Genomic DNA, 18,877 nt, shown 5'->3' on the forward strand with positions numbered 1-18,877 from the left:
TGTAAATCTATTATATGTTTTTGATTTGTGGTTACCCTATGTTTCATGTATGCTAACCCCCTTCCTATATCTGCTTACCTTAGACTGGTAGTTATACAGCTCAAACACATTCTAGGGGAAAAAAAATCTACATTTTCTTACGCTCATCCCCCGCATTTTATGATCTTGATGTCCTCTTTTATATCTTCATGTTTGTCCTTTTGCTGTTTGTTGTGGTTATTACCACTTTCACAGAAATTTTTAAATATCTGTGTACCTGGTGGTTCAGTGGTAAATTTGCCTGCCAATGCATGAGATGCAGGTTCAATCCCTGTGTTGGGAAGATCCCCTGGAGAAGGAAATGGCAACCCACTCCAGTATTCTTGCCTGGGAAATCCATGGACAGAGGAGCCTGGCAGGCTATAGTCAATGAGATTGCAGAAGAGTTGGACATGACTTTGTGACTAACTAACAAACCAGCTTATTTAAATGATTTACTTTCCAATTGTGGTTTTCTCTTCCCTCTTGATTCTTACTTCTCTCCTATTTAGATAAGACCTTTCAATATTTCCTTTAGGATGGGTTTAGTATTGCTGTTTTTTTTTTAAGTTTTTGCCCATCTGAAAAGTTCTAAATTATAATCTTGGAGGGTAGAGTATCCTAGGTTACAGATTTTTCTGTTTTAGGACTTTGAATATATTTTGTCATTCTATTCTGGCCTATAATGTTTCTGTAGAGAAATCATCTGATAGCCTTATGGGGATTCCCTTATAATTAACTCTTTGTTTTTCTCTTGCTTCCTTTAGTATCTTCTCTTTATATTTTGTTGTTATTCAATTTTTAAGTCATGTCTGACTCTGCGACCACATGAACTGCAGCAATCCAGGCTTCTCTATCCCTCACTATTTCCCAGAGTTTGTTCAAACTTGTGTCCATTGAGTCAGTGATGCCATCCAACCATCTCATTCTCTGTCACCCCTTATTCTCTAGCCCTCTTTATGTTTAACTTTTGCCATTTTTTATTATAGGATGTATTGATATAGGTCTGTTTGGGTTTATCTTGTCTGTGCCTCCTGTACACAGGAGGATATGTTTCTTTCTTTAGGTTTGGGAAATTTTCAGGCATAATTTGTTCAAATATATTTTCAACCCCCCTTCTCTCTTTCTTCTCCTTCTGGGATCCCTACTATGTATAGACTGACATGCTTTTATAGTATCCCATAGGTCTCTTATATTGCTTTTTTTTTTTATTCATTTGGTTTTCTGTCTGCTGTTCTGATAGGGTGATTTCCATTATTCTATCTTCCAGGTCACTTATTCATTCTTCTGCATTATTTATTCTGCTCTTCATTACCTTTAGCCCAGCTTTCATTTCAGCAAGTGAATTTTCTAATTTTTCTTGGCTCCTCCTTCTAGTTTCTAGTCTCTTTGTACAGTAACCTACATTACTATGAATAGTCCTTTTTAATTCCTTCAGGATTTTCATTATCTTGTTGTTTCAGTGTCTATTAGATTGAAGAAGTCTGTCTCATTGTTTGTTCTTTAATGAGAATTCTCTTGATCTTTTATTTGGGAGTGGTTCCTCTGCTTCGTTTTACTTATATTTCTCTTACTCTATGGATTTAGGAGAAACAGTTATCTACTGTGGTCTTGGAGGACCATTTTTATGTCGGAGCATCCCTGTGTAGCCTGTGTGGACTTAACATTTTTTGGTATGAGGGCCATAAGAGAATACTAGGAACAATTACAGGTCAACAAATTCAACAACTTAGAAGAAATGGACAACTTTCTAGAAACATACAATCCAGCAAAACTGAATCAAGAAGAAATAAATAACTTGAACAGACCAATAACTAGAAGTAAAATAGAATCTGTAATTTATAAACTCCTTACAAACCAAAGTCCAAGGCCAGATGGCTTCACAAGTGAATTCTACCAAACATACAAGGAAGAACTTATACCAGTCTTTTCTAAACTCTTCTAAAAGACTGAAGAGAAAGGTACATTCCCAAAGAAACTCTATGAAGCCACCATCACCTGGATACCACACCAGACACTTCTGAAAAAGAAAATTATAGGCCATCTTTGATGACTATGGTTGCAAAAATTCTTAACAACATATTAACAAACCGGATTCAATGATACATAAAGATCATACACCACCACAACCAAGGTGGATTCATCCCAGAATCATAAGGATGATTTAATATATGCAAATTAATTAATGTGATATACCACATCAACAAAGAAAAGACAACACATGATCATCTCAATAAAGGCCGAAAAAGTATTTGAGAAAATTCAACATCCATCTATGATAAAAACTCCTACCAAAGTAGATCCAAAGGGAACATATCTCAGCATAATAAAAGCTATTTATTACAGGCCCACAGCCAGTATAATACTCAGTGGTGAAAAAATGAAAGCCTTCTCACTAAAATCTGGAAGAAGACAAAGATGCCCACTCTCCCCACTTCTCTTCAACATAGTATTTGAAGTCCTAGCCACAGCAATCAGACCAAAAAAAAAAAAGTAAAAGGTATTCAAATTGGTAGGGAAGAGTTAAAATTGTCATTATATGCAGATGACATGATACTGCATATAGAAAACTTTAAAGACTCCACACAAAAACTACTAGAACAGATCAATGATTTCAGGAAGATAGCAGGATATAAGATTAACATAAAGAAATCAGTTGTATTTCTTTACACTAACAATGAAATACTAGAGAATGTAAAAAATTATTCCTTTAAAGTCATAGCAAAAAATTTACTTAGGAGTAAATCTTACCAAGGAGGTGAAAGACTTATATGCTGAGTGCTATAAAACATTAATAAAGGAAACAATATGATTCAAAAAAATAGAAGATATCCCATGCTCTTGCACTGGAAGAATTAATATTGTTAAAATGGACATACTACCCAAAGCAAACTATAGATTTAATGTTATCCCTACCAAATTACCCATGACATTTTTCACAAAACTAGAACAAATGATCCTAAAATTTATATGGAACCATAAAAAGACAAAGAATTGACAAAGCAATCCTTAGGAAAAAGAACAAAGCAGGAGGCATAACCCCCAAGACTTCAGACAATACTACAAAGCTATAGCAATCAAAACAGCATGATATTGGCACAAAAACAGACCTATGGATCAATGGAACGAAACAGCCAAGAAAAACACACACACATACTGTCAATTAATTTTCGACAAAGGAAGCAAGAAAATACAATGGAGAAAAGACAGTCTCTTCAGCAAGTGGTGTTAGCAAAGCTGTACAGCTGCATGTAAATCAGTGAAGTTAGAACACATCTCTCACCATACACAAAAACAAACTCAAAATGACTTAAAGACTTAAATATAAGACGTGACACCATAAAACTCATAGAAGAGAACATAGGCAAAACATTCTCTGACATAATTGTACCAATGTTTTCTTAGGTCAGTCTCCCAAGGCAATAGAAATAAAAGCAAAACTAAACCAACAGGGCTTAATCAAATTTATAAGCTTCTGTACAGCAAAGGAAATCATAAACAAACAAAGGGAGAATATATTTGCAAATGATGTGACCAACAGAGGTTTAGTTTCCAAAATATACCAACAGCTCATACAACTCAATAAAAAAAAACCAAACAACCCAATCAAGAAATGAGTGGAAGACCTAAGTAGATATATCTCCAAAGACATACAGATGGTGAATAGGCATATGACAAGATACTCATTATTGCTAATTTTTAGAGAAATGTAAATCGAAACTACAGTGAGGTACCATCTCACACCAGTCAGAATGGCCATCATTAAAGTCTACAAATAACAAATGTTGGAGAGGGTGTAGAGAAAAGGGAATCCTCCCATAGTGCTGGTAGGGATGTAAGCTGGTACAGCCACTATGGAAAACAGCATGGAGGTTTCTTAAAAAATTAAAAATAGAGTAATCATAAGATCTGGCAATTCCACTCTTGGCATTTACCCAGAAAAAACTGTAATTCAAAAAGATACATGCACTTCTGTGTTCATGGTAGTTCTCTTTACAATAGCCAAGACATGGAAAATACCTAAATGTCCATCAATAGGAGAATGGATAAAAAATACATGGTACATATATGCAATGGAATATTTATTCAGCCATAAATAAAAGAATTAAAATGAAGCATGGATGGACCTAGTGATTTTCATACTAAGCGAAGTCAGAAAGAGACAAACTGTGATTACCACTTATATGTGGAATCTAAAATATGACACAAACAAACATATCTATGAAACAGAATCACAGACACAGAAAACAAATTTGTGTTTTCCAAGGGGAAGGGGTAGTTGGGGAGGGAAGGATTGGGAATTTGGGATTAACAGATGCAACTTATGCGGTACAAAAAAAAGTTATATTAGTCATTATTTACTAGGTGCTAGAAATCATGTTTAGGACTTCACCAGGACAAATTAATTATTTACCATTTCAATTAATTATCTTCACAACCCTTGAGGTAAGCTAAAAACATCTGCCCAAGGCTCAGAGAACTTGTCCAGGGTTACATTAAGCTGTAAAGAGCTGGGCTGTGAATTGAGGCAGAGTAACAGAACCCAAGCTCTTAAAACATTATAATACACCAACAATACAATGAAACATAAAATTGAAAAAACATTTTTCTCTTTCAGAAAAAACTACTTTTTAAAGTAATAGCCATTTCATAAAGGTATTTACTTCATAAGAATATTAGCCAAATTTTGTATCTAACCTAAAATTACTGGAAAAATATCTGTAATGCCAAATGAGATTTCAATTTGTCTTTTAATTGAAATATTTGAAATAATATGGTATTATATAGCATAATACATATGTGATGATATGTAGACATTTCAATAAGTGAAAAAACTTTACTAAGAAAACATTTACCTGTAGATGTTGAAACTTAAGCAAACCGCAACCATAAGTCAACAAACACATTTTGTGTAAACTGTGAATAAGGGAGGTCAAGACAGTCCAGGACATCTCAGGATAGAGTTCCATCAATTCTGACTCATTCACACCATTGTGACTAATATTTACAAGGCAGAGAATCTAGGTAGATAAAATAAATTAACAGTGATTATACAGTACCTCTATTGTTAACTAATAGCCATTAAAATGTCCATAATTATTTTCAGCTTATAACTTATTCAAATTTATCATTCAAGTGACTTAATAAGCCAAGAAACAGATTTCCTAAAACACACTTTCCAAAAGACACTAATCAAGAATAAGACAGTGTACATATAAAATGTAGCATGCCAAAGATAATATACATATAGAAAAAGTTTAGTGAAATTAAAACTTCAGGAAATATATTAATAAAACTAATGATAGAGTTCCAATTCTGGGAAGATGGTGGAAGAAAACAACCCTCTTAGTACAAATGCCTCTTAATATCAGATAACAACAAGTAACAAAACATTTCTAAAATCATAATTGAACCTTCAGAAAAGAAAGAGAAATCCCCCAAGTATCCCAAATAGGAAACTGAAAATTTAGATAGATAAATAGCAGAACAAGAAGACAAGGAAGGAAGCTTGTGGGCTTAGAGGCAGAATGAAAAGTCCAACCTACAGGAACCCCCCCAGGCTGAGAAATAAACACAAAAATGGATTCAGGTTAAAACTATAAGGGCTCAGCAAGGTTGTTAGTGAATTTCCAAAAACTAAGTTGAATAACCAGCAACAAAAAAAGTTTTACAAGTTATTTTAACTACTACAGAGTCATTAGAAACAAATTTTAACAAAAGATGTTCAAAATTTTTATGGGACAGAAGATAAAATGTTATTTGAAAATCAGTCAAGACGATGACTAAATAAATGGAGAACTATCTAGCTTTCCATGAAGGAGAAGATATAAGATAATTTTTCCCAAATTAGCCTCTAAATTCAGTGCAATTCCAATTAAAAAATTGCATATTGAATTTCCATGGCACTTGCTGAGCCAACTCTAAAGATACACATGGGAAATGAGCCAAGACAACTATGAAAAATATTAAGAGGGGGTTTGCCCAATGAAATATCAAAGCTTACTTTCAAGTTCTAATACTTAAGACAGTGGTATTGATAAGGAATAGTAAATTGGAACAGAAGAGCCTAGAAACAGACTCATGTTTTTATATGAGCTTGATACCTGAGAGGTGGCATTCCAAATCAGTAGAAAAGATATATAAAGTAAAATGAACAATTAACTAGCTATATTTTAAAAGATTAAGAATTAGGCTCCTGGGAATTCCCTGCAGTATCCCAGGTTCAATTCCTGGTCAAGGAACTAAGATCCTGCAAGCTGTGCAGCATAGCAAAAAAAAAAAAAAAAAAAGTAGATTCCTTCCTCACACAATAAATAAAAATATGTAATGTGCATTAAGGACTTACACATGAAGAACAAAATTATAAAATATTTTGAAGGGAAAAATATCAAATCATTTTTATGACAGCAAAGGATAAAAAAAAAGATAGACATAAACCATAAAAGAAACTGTGGATAAATCTCATTTTATTAAAATAAAACTTTGTATAATGATGTCATAAGGTTAAAACACAAGAACAGGGAAGACATTAATTTGTAAACTCTATAACAAAGAATTTGTATTCAATAGGCAGAACCTTTAAAAACTAACAGATCAACAAGAAAAAGTCAACTCAGTTAAAAAATGGGTAAAGGATCTGACCCAGCAACTCACAGAAGATGAAACAAGAATAGCCAAGAAGCATGAAAAGATGAAAAATCTCCATGATAATCAGGAAAATGAAGATTCCCTGAGATATCATTTCTGGTCATAAGCACGCTATGGCAGTGGGTATAGTATATGCTTGAAACATATTTAACATTACAGGGATTTACCATTTACTTCAATTCACACACAAATCCAAACATGGCAAAATAATCTTCCCTTTATAAGTTTATTACATTTTACCTGTTTCATTAGTTCTTTATCTGTATCGTTTGCCATGGACTCCTGGATAGATCGCAGAACAAGTCTGTATAATGAAACAGTGTCTTGACACTGGAAACACTGAAGAAGGATTTTATCTAAATTGCCTGCTCTCCCAGCACTGTTGGAATTGAGAACAGATTTAATTTCTTACAGTCTGCCAACAACTGAATAATTGGGGGTAAATAAAAACAATGCTCTGCTTTATCTTTTTTTATACTGTTCAACTGGTGACAACAGGAATTCGATAAAACACGGCCCAGGAAAATGTTAGTTTTATGGGACTGCTAGAATCATCAGAGTTATTTTCGTATACCATTTAGTTCAATGCAATATGCTGGGAATTAACTACGTATCAAGTAATTACTGCACACTATGGAACATAAAAATAAGACATGGTACATCTAGATGCGTGCCACCTACATACAGGAAGCAAGAAAATAATTACAAATAAGTATTATTAGTTAGCCATGCAAACTAAATTTAAACAAACAGAACCAGAATTTGGAAAACACCAGCTTAAAGAAAACAGTAGATAGGGTTTGTTTTAAAACATTACATGATATTTACCAGTGGTTTCTTTTTTTAATATGTAAAGAATGGTGAAAAAAAAAAAAAACAAAAACAAAAAATGGTCCATAGTCCCTCTTAAAAAAGATTACTTCAAAAAATACGAAATGCATGACTTAACACTTTTGAATTGTACTCATGCAAGCCACTGCTACAACTCTGGGGACAGAGGGAGGGGTCAGTGAAAATATCACAGGCAATTCAAAGTTTTGAAAGATTTTTTTCATTTCAAATTTGGTGCTTCAGGTGAGAATGCGGAATTGAGAGACAACAGTGCTAGTTTCAGTTTTCCCAATATGAATTGTGCTAGGATTACAACCTACTCTGATGAATATCAAAACAAGTATTAGTCTTTCTTTTTTTTACCTCTGGTTGCAAACAGACAAAGTAAGGTGAGGCTGTCCTGAAGAAGTAAAGGTAGTAAAACCCTCTACTGCTTATATAAGGGCACATTACAAATGAATGTCTAAAATAGAAGTCTCTGCTGTAAGATGAAATGTTTATCAGGATGTGGGAACAGAGACAATTAAAAATTCCTACCAATACACCTATCTACTGATATTGAAAGACACCGGAAATAACATTTTTTATGCCTCATTTGCCTCCTCACTTTCCCAAAACTACGGGCCTCAAGGTGACAATTTAGAACAAATATTGCCTTCTTTTGCAGCCCCAAGTTGAGAAAAGGTTACTGTGATGAAAATCAGACAAATATTTCCAACAAGTTCTGATATTCAAGGGCCAGCAATTTTCAGTCACCACGTTATCATGGATGTCAAGTTACAGTATCACAGTCAAGTCATAGCATCACAGTTAGAACACTAGAATCTTAGTGGCCTGAGAGATTGCCATAATGATCAGTTCTGTTTCACACAGTGAGGAAGCATTCTGCAGCAAACACAAAATTGCTGAAGGTGACATAAAATAACTACCACTTACCGTGCAATCATTTTGCCGAAAAGAGTGACGTAAAGAGCATTGCAGGTTGTAGCAGAACGACAGTGTCGTTCTAGCTTCTTCTCCTGTACCAGTTAACCAAAAAAACAAAACAAAACAAAACAAAAATACAAAACCACCCTGGAATTAAGTGGCCTTTACAACTGAGCCATCAGCAAATGTCCCTGAAGAAATAACACAGTTCCTGCCAGCTCATCAGTGGCATCACTGCCGTGCTATGGTAAACTACAAGTGCTGTCAACATACAAATGCTTTTTCACTTTTAAAATACTGCTTAATATAATACAGGAAAGTAAGCCTTAAGACCAGTCTTTTTTATTACTTGTTCTATATCTTATTAGTTTAAGGGAAAATCCATTTAACAAAGTAATAACTAAATTCCAATTTTCCTTGGAACCACATAGAGTTCCTATATTGAATTTTAAGTCTCATATAAGGTATTTTTTTTTAAATAAAGAAAGCTATAGAGAGTAAAAGAGAGCAGCAAAATTAAAAATACTTACCTGCTCTTTACTCAATTTAATGTCTACAGAGTGGCATTCTGCAATTATAATAGATTTTGCATCTTTTGGATTTAAAGGGTCAAGATGAAGTGTAGGCCACAGCCTTTTATTTAAAGAAAAAGAAAAAATGAAATTCTTTTCTAATGAAACAACAAAGCTTCCCATAATACAAATCAAACTCCATTATAAGAATTAATTTTTATACTACCTTCATAAAATTAATCTCTGTTAAACATAGTAATATTATTTCCTTTATACATGTTATAACATGCATGTCATCACTTTTAGCAATTAATCACAACAAACACTGTTATAAGATAAATGCGCATATATTGACAGTAAACTGGTAAAACATTTCTAGTTCTATGTTCTATACGATCAGTAAAATAACGTCAGTATTGGTACCTATGAGGAATAGTGCCAGACATAGTCTTTGACCAAACATTGCTTGTAATTCAGTCAAATTTAATACCCTATAACGTCCAGTCTCAATGAAGTGCTGAAATTCTTTGTTGGAGAAGGGAAATCTTACACTTTTTATAAACCACAAATCTGTGCTTTATACATAAAAAGTGTAAGATTTCCCCTCCCCAGCAAGCTAGGGAAGGTGATGGAATTCCAGCTTAGCTATTTCAAATCCTAAAGGATGGTGCTGTTAAGGTGCTGCACTCAGTATGCCAGCAAATTTGGAAAACTCAGCAGTGGCCACAAGACTGAAAAATGTCAGTTTTCACTCCAATCCCAAAGAAAGGCAATGCCAAAGAATGTTCAAACTATTGTACAATTATGCTCATTTCACATGCCAGCAAGATTATGCTCAAAATCCTTCAAGCTAGGCTTCAACTGTATGGGACCAAGAACTTCCAGATATACAAGCTGGATTTAGAAAGGGCAGAGGAATCAGAGATCAAATATCCAACATCCACTGGCTCATAGAAAAAGCAAGAGAGTTCCGGAATAACATCCATTTCTGTTTCATTGACTAGGCTAAAGCCATTGACTGTGTGGATCACAACAAACTGTGGAAAATGTTTAAAGAGATGGGAATACCAGACCACCTTATCTGCCTCCTGAGAAACCTGTATGCAGGTCAAGAAGCAACAGTTAGAACTGGACATGGGACAACAGATTGGTTAAAAATTGGGAAAGGAGTACCTCAAGTCTGTATATTGTCACCCAGCTTATTTAACTTATATGCAGAGTACATCATGCAAAATGTCAGGCTGCACGACTCACAAGCTGGAGTCAAGATTGCTGGGAGAAATATCAATAACCTCAGATATACAGATGACATCACCATAATGCAGAAAGCAAAGAGGAACTAAAGAACATCTTGAGGAAGGAGAAAGAGTGATAAAGCTGGCTATAAAACTCAACAGTCAAAACCAAGATCATAGCATCTGGGCTCATCACTTCACGGCAAACAGCTGGGGAAAAAGTGGAAAGAGTGACAGGTTTTATTTTCTTGGGCTCCAAAATCACTGTGGACAGTGACTGCACAAAATTACACTTGCTCCTTGGAAGAAAAACTATGACAAACCTAGACCGCATATTAAAAAGCAGAAACATCACTTTGCCAGCAAAGGTACATATAGTCAAAGCTATACTTTTTCCAATAGTCATGTATGGATATGAGTCATGTTTCTCACAGCTGGTGAGAAATATTTCTATCTCTGCATTTTAAACCAAAATTGTCACCAAAAGGACCCAATTGCACTGAGTATACTTTTAATCTTTGCAAGAAAGCTGAGTGCTAAAGAATTGATACTTTCGAATCGTGGTGCCAGAGAAGACTCTTGAGAGTCCTTGGACAGCAAGGAGATCAAACCAGTCAATCCCAAAGGAAATCAACCCTGAATATTCATTGGAAGGACTGAAGCTGAAGCTCCAATACTTTGGCTACCTGATGGAAAATGCCAGCTCACTGGAAAAGACCCTGATGCTGGAAAAGATTGAAGGCAAGAAGAGAAAGGGGAGACAGAGGATGAGATGGTTCAATGGTATCACTGACTCAATGGGTGTGAGTTTGAGCAAACTCCAGGAGATAGTGAAGAACAGGGAAGCCTGGCATGTCGCAGTCCATGGGGCTGCAAAGAGTCAGACATGACTTAGCAGCTGAACAACAAATACACATATATCTGTTTATGTTCATGAATTTATATATGGTATATGTGTGATATTAAAATTTCTTGGTAGGGAGGTGATTAGGAAGAACATTACCAAAAAGGCTCCTGGGGTAGAGAGACAAAATAGATTGAGAAACACCACTTCAAAGAACTCAACCACTGCATCCCTTTTTAAGTATTGGACTTGCATTTCAGGATCACAGGTGGCTAGTCTTATTTTTCCTGGTCCAGCTCTTCCCTTGCTTTCCTCACCCATAAATTTAACTGCCTACTAGACAGAAATCACCAATTGGAGCTATAATTGCCAACTCAAACAAACCATGTCTGAAAACAAAACTCATGACTTTTCCTTCACAAACCTGCCTGTCCTCTGTGTTTCCCATCTTAGTTCATGGAACCACAATTTACTTTATTTCTCAAGCCAGAAACCTGGGGGCCATCCTAGTCTTCTCCCTCACATCTCAGATCTAACTTCCCACAAAATGCTATAGATTGTATCCTTTTCCTGAATTTGTCCACTTCTCCCTATCCTCACTCCCACTTACATGAAAAATATGAGAAATAATCACGTATCAAAAACCTTTCTTTCTACTTAAAATATTTCACGTAGCCAGAAATAACTAATGTTAGCAGCTTACCTCCATGCTGGAGGGCATGTTTCTACATTCACAGAAACAATTACTCTTACATTCACAGGCAGTGGATCTATCAGCCATTTCATGTGTTTTTCAACTTGCTTAAATATATAAAAACAAAATTCCGTCTATTAATTTAAAATATTTCAAAAGCTTTCCAATTAAAATGAAATTCTCATTATACTTCTCATTAAGGGTAAAATCTTATTTGGGGATTATTTATCTCAGAATATTAGAAGAACAAGTGGTAAAACACTACCATCACTGATCTGAATTCTGGGCATGTAAGGAAATGTCAAAGCCCTAAAACTATGTCAAAATGAACAATATTTGCTAATTGTGAAAATATAGTTGGTCCTTCCCAACAAGATACTAGTGTCTACTGGCATATATATATGTGTGTGTGTGTGTGTTTCTGTACTATCCACATGCTTCCTCTCTATAAATTAAGCAGAAATAAACAAAATCAACATTTTTTTCTTACAAACATGATTTAAACATCTGTCATTGCTGATATTTTTGTCTCTTTCTGAGTGTATCAACAGGTTACAAAGTGAAAACATACCTGAATTTGATCTATAGAATCAATAATGATGATGATTTAAATATCTGTCATTACTGATACTGATATTTTTGTCTCTTTCTGAGTGCATCAACAGGTTACAAAGTGAAAACATACCTGAATTTGATCTATAGAATCAATAATGATGATGATGCTGCCTTGATGACGGGCAGAGAGTTTTTCCAGCCAGCGTGGAAATTCTTCCAAAAGCTTAGCAGGATCCAATGTCAGAGCAGATACTGACCAAGCATGCTGCATCAACTGCAAGGTGAGGACACATTCAAGTTAAAGTAGCTACGCTTTATCACACAGCTGGTGAGAACGATTTCTATCTCTGCATTTTAAACCAAAATTGTCACCACAAGGACCCAATAGCATTAAATATACTTTTAACCTTATGCAAAACCAAAACAAATGGGTAATACTGAAAATTAGTTTATTAGCAGGTCCTCAGGCCAGACAACTTCTGAATCTAAATAAAAATTGTAGTAACTAACTCCAAAAATGGTATATTCTACCTTTAGAGTCAGTCGTTTGATAATCAAGGAAGCCTCTGAGCTGGTTGACATGGGCCTCCCCACAAAATGAGAAAGAATTAGTGTGTTAGGGGAATTCTTCTGTTGTAATTGGATCCTGAAAGAAAAAGACCTTTTGTAAGAATGATAAACCTCCTTTACTGTCAACAAAAAAGAATTCACAATGCATGAAGCATCAATTGCTACCTGTTAGTAATTACACGATCAGTTAATTTTGAATTAATGTGGGAAATTTCCATTTTTACTCCACTTTTAGATTCTTTTAAATAAACCATTAAAAATTATAGCTTCATTTTACTTACAAATTGATGTGACTAATGTTAATCAAAATACTATACATTTGAGGTTAAAGTATTAGTAAAATGAACATTAACCTAGGAAGAAAGAAGTTTCTATGGTAAGCACAAAAATAATATTTTGAAATATAACTTTGAATAAAAGGGCAATAAAAAGGAAATAACATATGGTAACTCCTCAATGTAAATAACTATGAATGAAAGAAAATGGTCTTACCTCTTGTTTTTAAATAACATGATGAACTAAAATAAGAGTTTATTAGCTTAAAGGAAACTTAGTCCATAATTCAAAGAACTAGTTTTATATTCATAGTAAAGATTATCCTTTATTTTTATATTCTTTATGATTTATTTCACTCTAAATAGTCTGTCTTATTTCAAATATTTAAAATCCCAATTAATCTTTAAAGATGAGCCCAGTAACTGAAAATAAAGGTACATGCCTCTATAATTCACCTAATTCCTTGTCACACTGACCACTCCCTTCAGTTCAGTTCAACTGCTCAGTCCAACTCTGTGACCCCACAGACTACAGCATGTCAGGCTTCCCTGTCAATCACCAACTCTCAGAGCTTGCTCAAGCTCATGTCCATTGAGTTGTTGATGTCATCCATCTTATCCTTTGTCATCCCCTTCTCCTTCTGCCTTCAAACTTTCCCACCAAAGTACTGGAGCTTCAGCTTCAGTATCAGTCCTCGCAATGAATATTCAGGATTGATTTCTTTTAGGATTGACTGGTTTGATCTCCTTGCTGTCCAAGAGACTCTCAAGAGTCTTCTCCAACACCACAGTTCAAAAGCATCAATTTTTCAGTGCTAAGCTTTCTTTATGGTCCAAATCTCACATCCATACATGACTACTGGAAAAACCATAGCTTCGACTAGACAGACCTTTGTCTACAAAGTAATGTCTCCGCTTTTTAATATGCTGTCTAGGTTGGTCATAGCTTTTCTTCCAAGGAGCAAGCATCTTTTAATTTCTGTGGCTGCAGTCATCATCTGCAGTGATTTTAGAGGCCAAGAAAATAAAGTCTGTCACTGTTTCCATTGTTTCTCCATCTATTTTCCATGAAGTGATGGGACCAGATGCCATGATCTTAGTTTTCTGAATGTTGAGTTTTAAGCCAGATTTTTCACTCCCTCTTTCACTTTCATCAAGAGGCTCTTTGGCTCCTCTTAGCTTTCTGCCATCAGGGTGGTGTCATCTGCATGTCTGAGGCTATTGATATTGATACTGATCACTCCCTTAGCTCTGACCTATATAATTGATGTGGGCTTCCCTGGTGGCACAGTGGTAAAGAACCAGCCAGCCAGTGCAGGAGACTCAAGAGACACAAGTTCGATCCGAGTTGGGAAGATCCCCTGGAGAGGGAATGACAACCCACTCCACTATTCTTGCCTGGGAAATCCCATGGACAGAGGAGCCTGACAGGCTATAATCCATGAGGTCACACAAGAGTCAGACTTAAAGACTAAACAACAACATAGTTTATGTACACAATCACAAATGCTATTCCTTTCTCATTCTGTATCTTCTCTCTAACATTCAAGTTATATATTTCTCAGGGCATGAGTCTGTTATTTTATTCTTTTTGCTTTTTTAATATTCAATACAGGCCCTGCAGGAAGGTAGACATGCAATAATTCACTTTGTTGAATGAGTTCCATAGTTCAAATGATGACAAAAATAACTGTTTAATTGCACTGCATCATACCACTTTGATAAAAGAAGGGACTTTCCAGAGCCTGGTCCTCCAGATACAAGAAGGGGTGGAATTGGTGCTGGTGCTGCCACAAGATCATTAAGGCGCTGGTAGTACTAGAAATAAAAATAAATTTAAATTGTATATTGTGAGGAAGAACATGCCTCTTCAAATACTAAATAGAGTCAATTTCCGATTATCTGAAATCAGTGGAGAAAAGCTGCAAGAAAAAATGAAATCTACTTTTAATAGATTTAATCTACTTTAATAGATTTTAATCTACTTTCAGTAGTACCCTCATAATTGCTTATTTTTATGATTGGTTAAATATGTCCAAAGGAGTAAACTAAGAATGGGCCCCAATTTCTTCTGCTACAGTATTAATGTAAATTAATGGATGAAGGGCAGCCTTTCAGATCACTGTGGGGCTTTGCACCATTCAGATGTTCTGCAGAATGTTGCAGGGAGGCTACTGTATTACCCTGAGCTCCTGAACCTTGGAAAGAACCACAGAAGACCTTGAGGGAATCATCAGCAGGCATTCTATATCTCCTGGTCAGAAGAATACCTGTTCTGAAGACCATCTCAGTTTCCAGGGATTCCTAAGAAACAATAAGAAGGCCTTATCTGAAGCCTTGGAGTCACCGAACTTGCTACAGAGAATCAAGTTATGACAGGCCACCTAAGATCTTTTTGAAATTGGGTGAATTCTATGCAAAGCCCAAGAACTCTTATTTCCGAGGCCTTCCCAGATAGGAAAACTTGGTTCAGAGCTGAAAAGGAACTTGCTCAGAAAACTGCAATATCTCAGTTGTTATAAAGGAGTTTCCAAAGTCATCTTGGGGGTTAGGATGTTTAAGTGTACCAGTGGTGTAAACGATAACTGATGAGGAATCAAAAGAATGTGTAATAAGTAGTTTGTGTGAGCTTTAGGGTAGCAGACATTTCTAGCAATTACAATAAATAATTACTTAGTATAGTTTTTCAATCAGTTTTTCTGTTTGTCATATCATATTTCCCAGGAATTCAAATATTTCTGATAGAAATGATGCTTCTCAAGAAACAAAGGGCTTGTTTGATTTATGACCTCATAAACCTTGTAAATTGTTAGGTTGTATGACCTAACGATTTAGTTCATGGCCCTACCTAAAGTCCAGGTGGCTTAAAGTGGTAAAGAATCTGCCTGCCAATGCAGGAGACTCAGGAGACCTGGGTTCAATCTGTGGATCAGGAAGATCCCCTGGAGGAGAAAATGGCAACCCACTCCAGTATTCTTGCCTGGAGAATCCCATGGACAGGGGAGCCCGGCAGGCTACAGTCGATAGGGTAGCAAAGAGTCAGATACTACGGAGCACATACATGAAGTCTTTTTATAGACCTGTGTTTCCCAAATTAAGACTCCTTGCCACAGAAGAAAGCGTAGGATTTATAGCCAGAAAGACCTAAGTTAAAATCTTACATCTGCAATCTACACTCTGTAGGCTCATAGGCAAACTATAATCTGAACCTTAGGTTCTTCAATTACAAAATAGTGATATCTTGCCTTCCTTATGAAATAACAATTTAACATTACCATGTGATGAGTACCGTGTCAAATGCTTTATGTGCAAGATCTGGTTTAGTACCCCCAACAACCATGTGAGGTAGGTTCTATTAGTCATCCTCATTTTATACACAAGAAAGTCAAAGCTTAGAGCTAAGTGGCTTGATCAAAAGCCATAGTGAGGAAACAGTGGAACCAAGACATAAAACTGACAGTCTAAATTATAAAAACCATTAAAAGTTCTATAAAAACATAGCTGTTAGTGACAGTTACTGTAATATTCTTTAAGATATTCTTTTATTAATTTTAAAATATTAAGTGCTTTTTAAACTTGAAGATAGATTCTTTGTACACTTCTAGTCTTGTTTATTCGCTTAGATATTTAAAGATGCTGAAGGACAGATCTGCCTATTGCATAACTACTCTGCTTTGTTTTCTGGATGTTTGATATTTTGATTCCTCTAGGAACTGGAAGAATAGATAGCCTTACTATTTTTATCAGGTTTCCTAGGTACATTATCTTAGAGAATTGCAGATGGTAGCATAATAAACATATAGTTGATAAATCCTAATCTGTAATGAGGGCTTCCCAGGCGGCACTAGTGGTAAAGAACCCATCTGCCAAAGCAGGAGACATAAGAGACACGGGTTCAGTCCCTGGGTTGGGAAGATCCCTTGGAGGGAGGCATGGCAACCCACTCCAGTATTCTTGCCTGAAGAATCTCAGGAACAGAGGAGCCTGGTGGGCTATGGCAAATAGGGTCACAAACAGTCAGACATGACTGAAGTGACTTTGCACACAAGCACAATCTAACTAAACATGTTTGATGTTCATAAGTATATTTGAATCTCACTTTTTTTCACATGATACAAACCTAAGCACATGTCTCAACATGGATAATTAAGCCATGAGGAAGTTACTAACACAGTCCTTAACCTTGACTAAAATTAGATTAAACCACAATTATGTTACAGCTTTTAAGTGCAACTGATTTTTGTTGGAACTGTAAACCAAATGCTTACTTTCTCAAATCCCAACTCATGGGCTGAATTTGAAGCTTGCTGAAAAGCTTCCATTTGCTCTTGTTCATCATGTATGTCCCACAGAACATCACCAAAATCATCTTCTTCTGGAATAGAATCTTCACTGCCCAAATCCTTGGTGTCCAGGTCTGTGTTTTCAAAGCCCAGGATGTCCTGAACACCAAGAGAAAGCACACAGAGGTGAATGAAGGAAGTGAAGACCTGTACAGTACAGTCAGCACACAGGCCTCAGGCGGCCCTCATCTACCTTGGAGGGCAAGTTCAAACCTATGGCCTTTTATGGTACCTCCAGGGATCAATTTATAACTATAAAATTAAGCAGTAGTTTAAAAATAAAAGTAAAGAAATATTAGGGCTTCCCTGGTGGCTCAGACAGTAAGGAATCTGCCTGCAATGCAGGAGACCCAGGTTCAATCCCTGGGTCAGGAAGACCTCCTGAAGAAGGGAATGGCAACCCATCCCAGTATCCATGCCTGGAGAAATCCATCGACCGAGGAAGCTGGTGGGTCACAGTACATGGGATCGCAAAGAGTTGGACACGACTGACTGACTAACAGAACAACACAAAGAAATATTAAAATAATAAAAACAAAGACCTCTCTCTTTCATTAAAGTTAGAGGGACTCTGGTTTCTGAAAAATATTACACAATAGGGTTGTATTTGGCTAGCGAACAATTTTAAAGACTGTGCTAATGTCTAAGATATATGCTGCTTTACATTTTTATAAGAATTTAATTACTAAGATAGAGTTTTTTGATGTTAAATATCTCTGCTGTGATATCTATTCTTTATATTAATCAATGAAAATATATTGTCCTACAAGTGGTAAAGTTGGTGAATATGTCCATTTTCATTTATTACCATTTATTCTGTTTAATTCATCTTGTTTCAGGGCTCACTCTTTTTCTCTAATAACATACCTCCATACTTTAACACGAGTTAATTTTTAAAAAGTAATCTAAACCCTTACTTCTCAAATAGGGTTCCCAGTACCCTGAGGGAGAGGTCAGCAGGTAAGAATAAACACAGGCTAAACATCTTCTTGTGCCCATTTTACTTGAAGATAGGGAACACTTTTTATTATCATTATTAGCATTTTTGCTGATACATAATTTTAAATGATTTTTAATATTAAAAACAAAGACAGGTAAATATCAAGCAAAATATTTAACTCATATACAGTTTCAAGATAATACTGAGATACCATAGAAACTTTTAGTTTGAGATGTCTCTGTGATCCGTGACCTCAGACACACAGAGGTATGTTTTCACTCCTCTCTACGGTTAGGAGGATAGTAAAATCCATCCTGAATTTTTCTATTTACAAAAACTCAAGGTGCACACAGAACCTGAGGAAATTCTCTACTGAACAGGATGAACATTATCTCTCAAATACTTGCTTTTTACCTACCACTGTTGTAATCCATTTTATACCTGATGGGTATTAAAGAATCAAACCGTTTGTGAGCTCAGAGATA

The 18,877-nt window shown here is 35.6% G+C and overlaps 1 protein-coding gene across 2 annotated transcripts in view; it reads right to left on the reverse strand.

Moving 5' to 3' along the window:
• The window catches only part of NPHP3 (nephrocystin 3), a 53,045-nt gene that overhangs the window by 12,973 nt on the left and 21,195 nt on the right, over nt 1–18,877 (reverse strand). For both annotated transcript variants that reach the window (XM_040232733.1, XM_040232743.1), the window contains exons 9-17: nt 17,378–17,551; nt 14,824–14,927; nt 12,796–12,910; nt 12,395–12,538; nt 11,719–11,816; nt 8,955–9,057; nt 8,434–8,516; nt 6,907–7,045; nt 4,875–5,039 (exon numbers count right to left, since the gene is read on the reverse strand). In XM_040232733.1, the coding sequence (XP_040088667.1) occupies nt 4,875–5,039; nt 6,907–7,045; nt 8,434–8,516; nt 8,955–9,057; nt 11,719–11,816; nt 12,395–12,538; nt 12,796–12,910; nt 14,824–14,927; nt 17,378–17,551 (1,125 nt within the window). The remainder of the gene's footprint in view (nt 1–4,874; nt 5,040–6,906; nt 7,046–8,433; nt 8,517–8,954; nt 9,058–11,718; nt 11,817–12,394; nt 12,539–12,795; nt 12,911–14,823; nt 14,928–17,377; nt 17,552–18,877) is intronic.

Source organism: Oryx dammah, unplaced genomic scaffold (assembly GCF_014754425.2).
Source record: "Oryx dammah isolate SB20612 unplaced genomic scaffold, SCBI_Odam_1.1 HiC_scaffold_2, whole genome shotgun sequence".
Lineage (NCBI taxonomy): Eukaryota > Metazoa > Chordata > Mammalia > Artiodactyla > Bovidae > Oryx > Oryx dammah.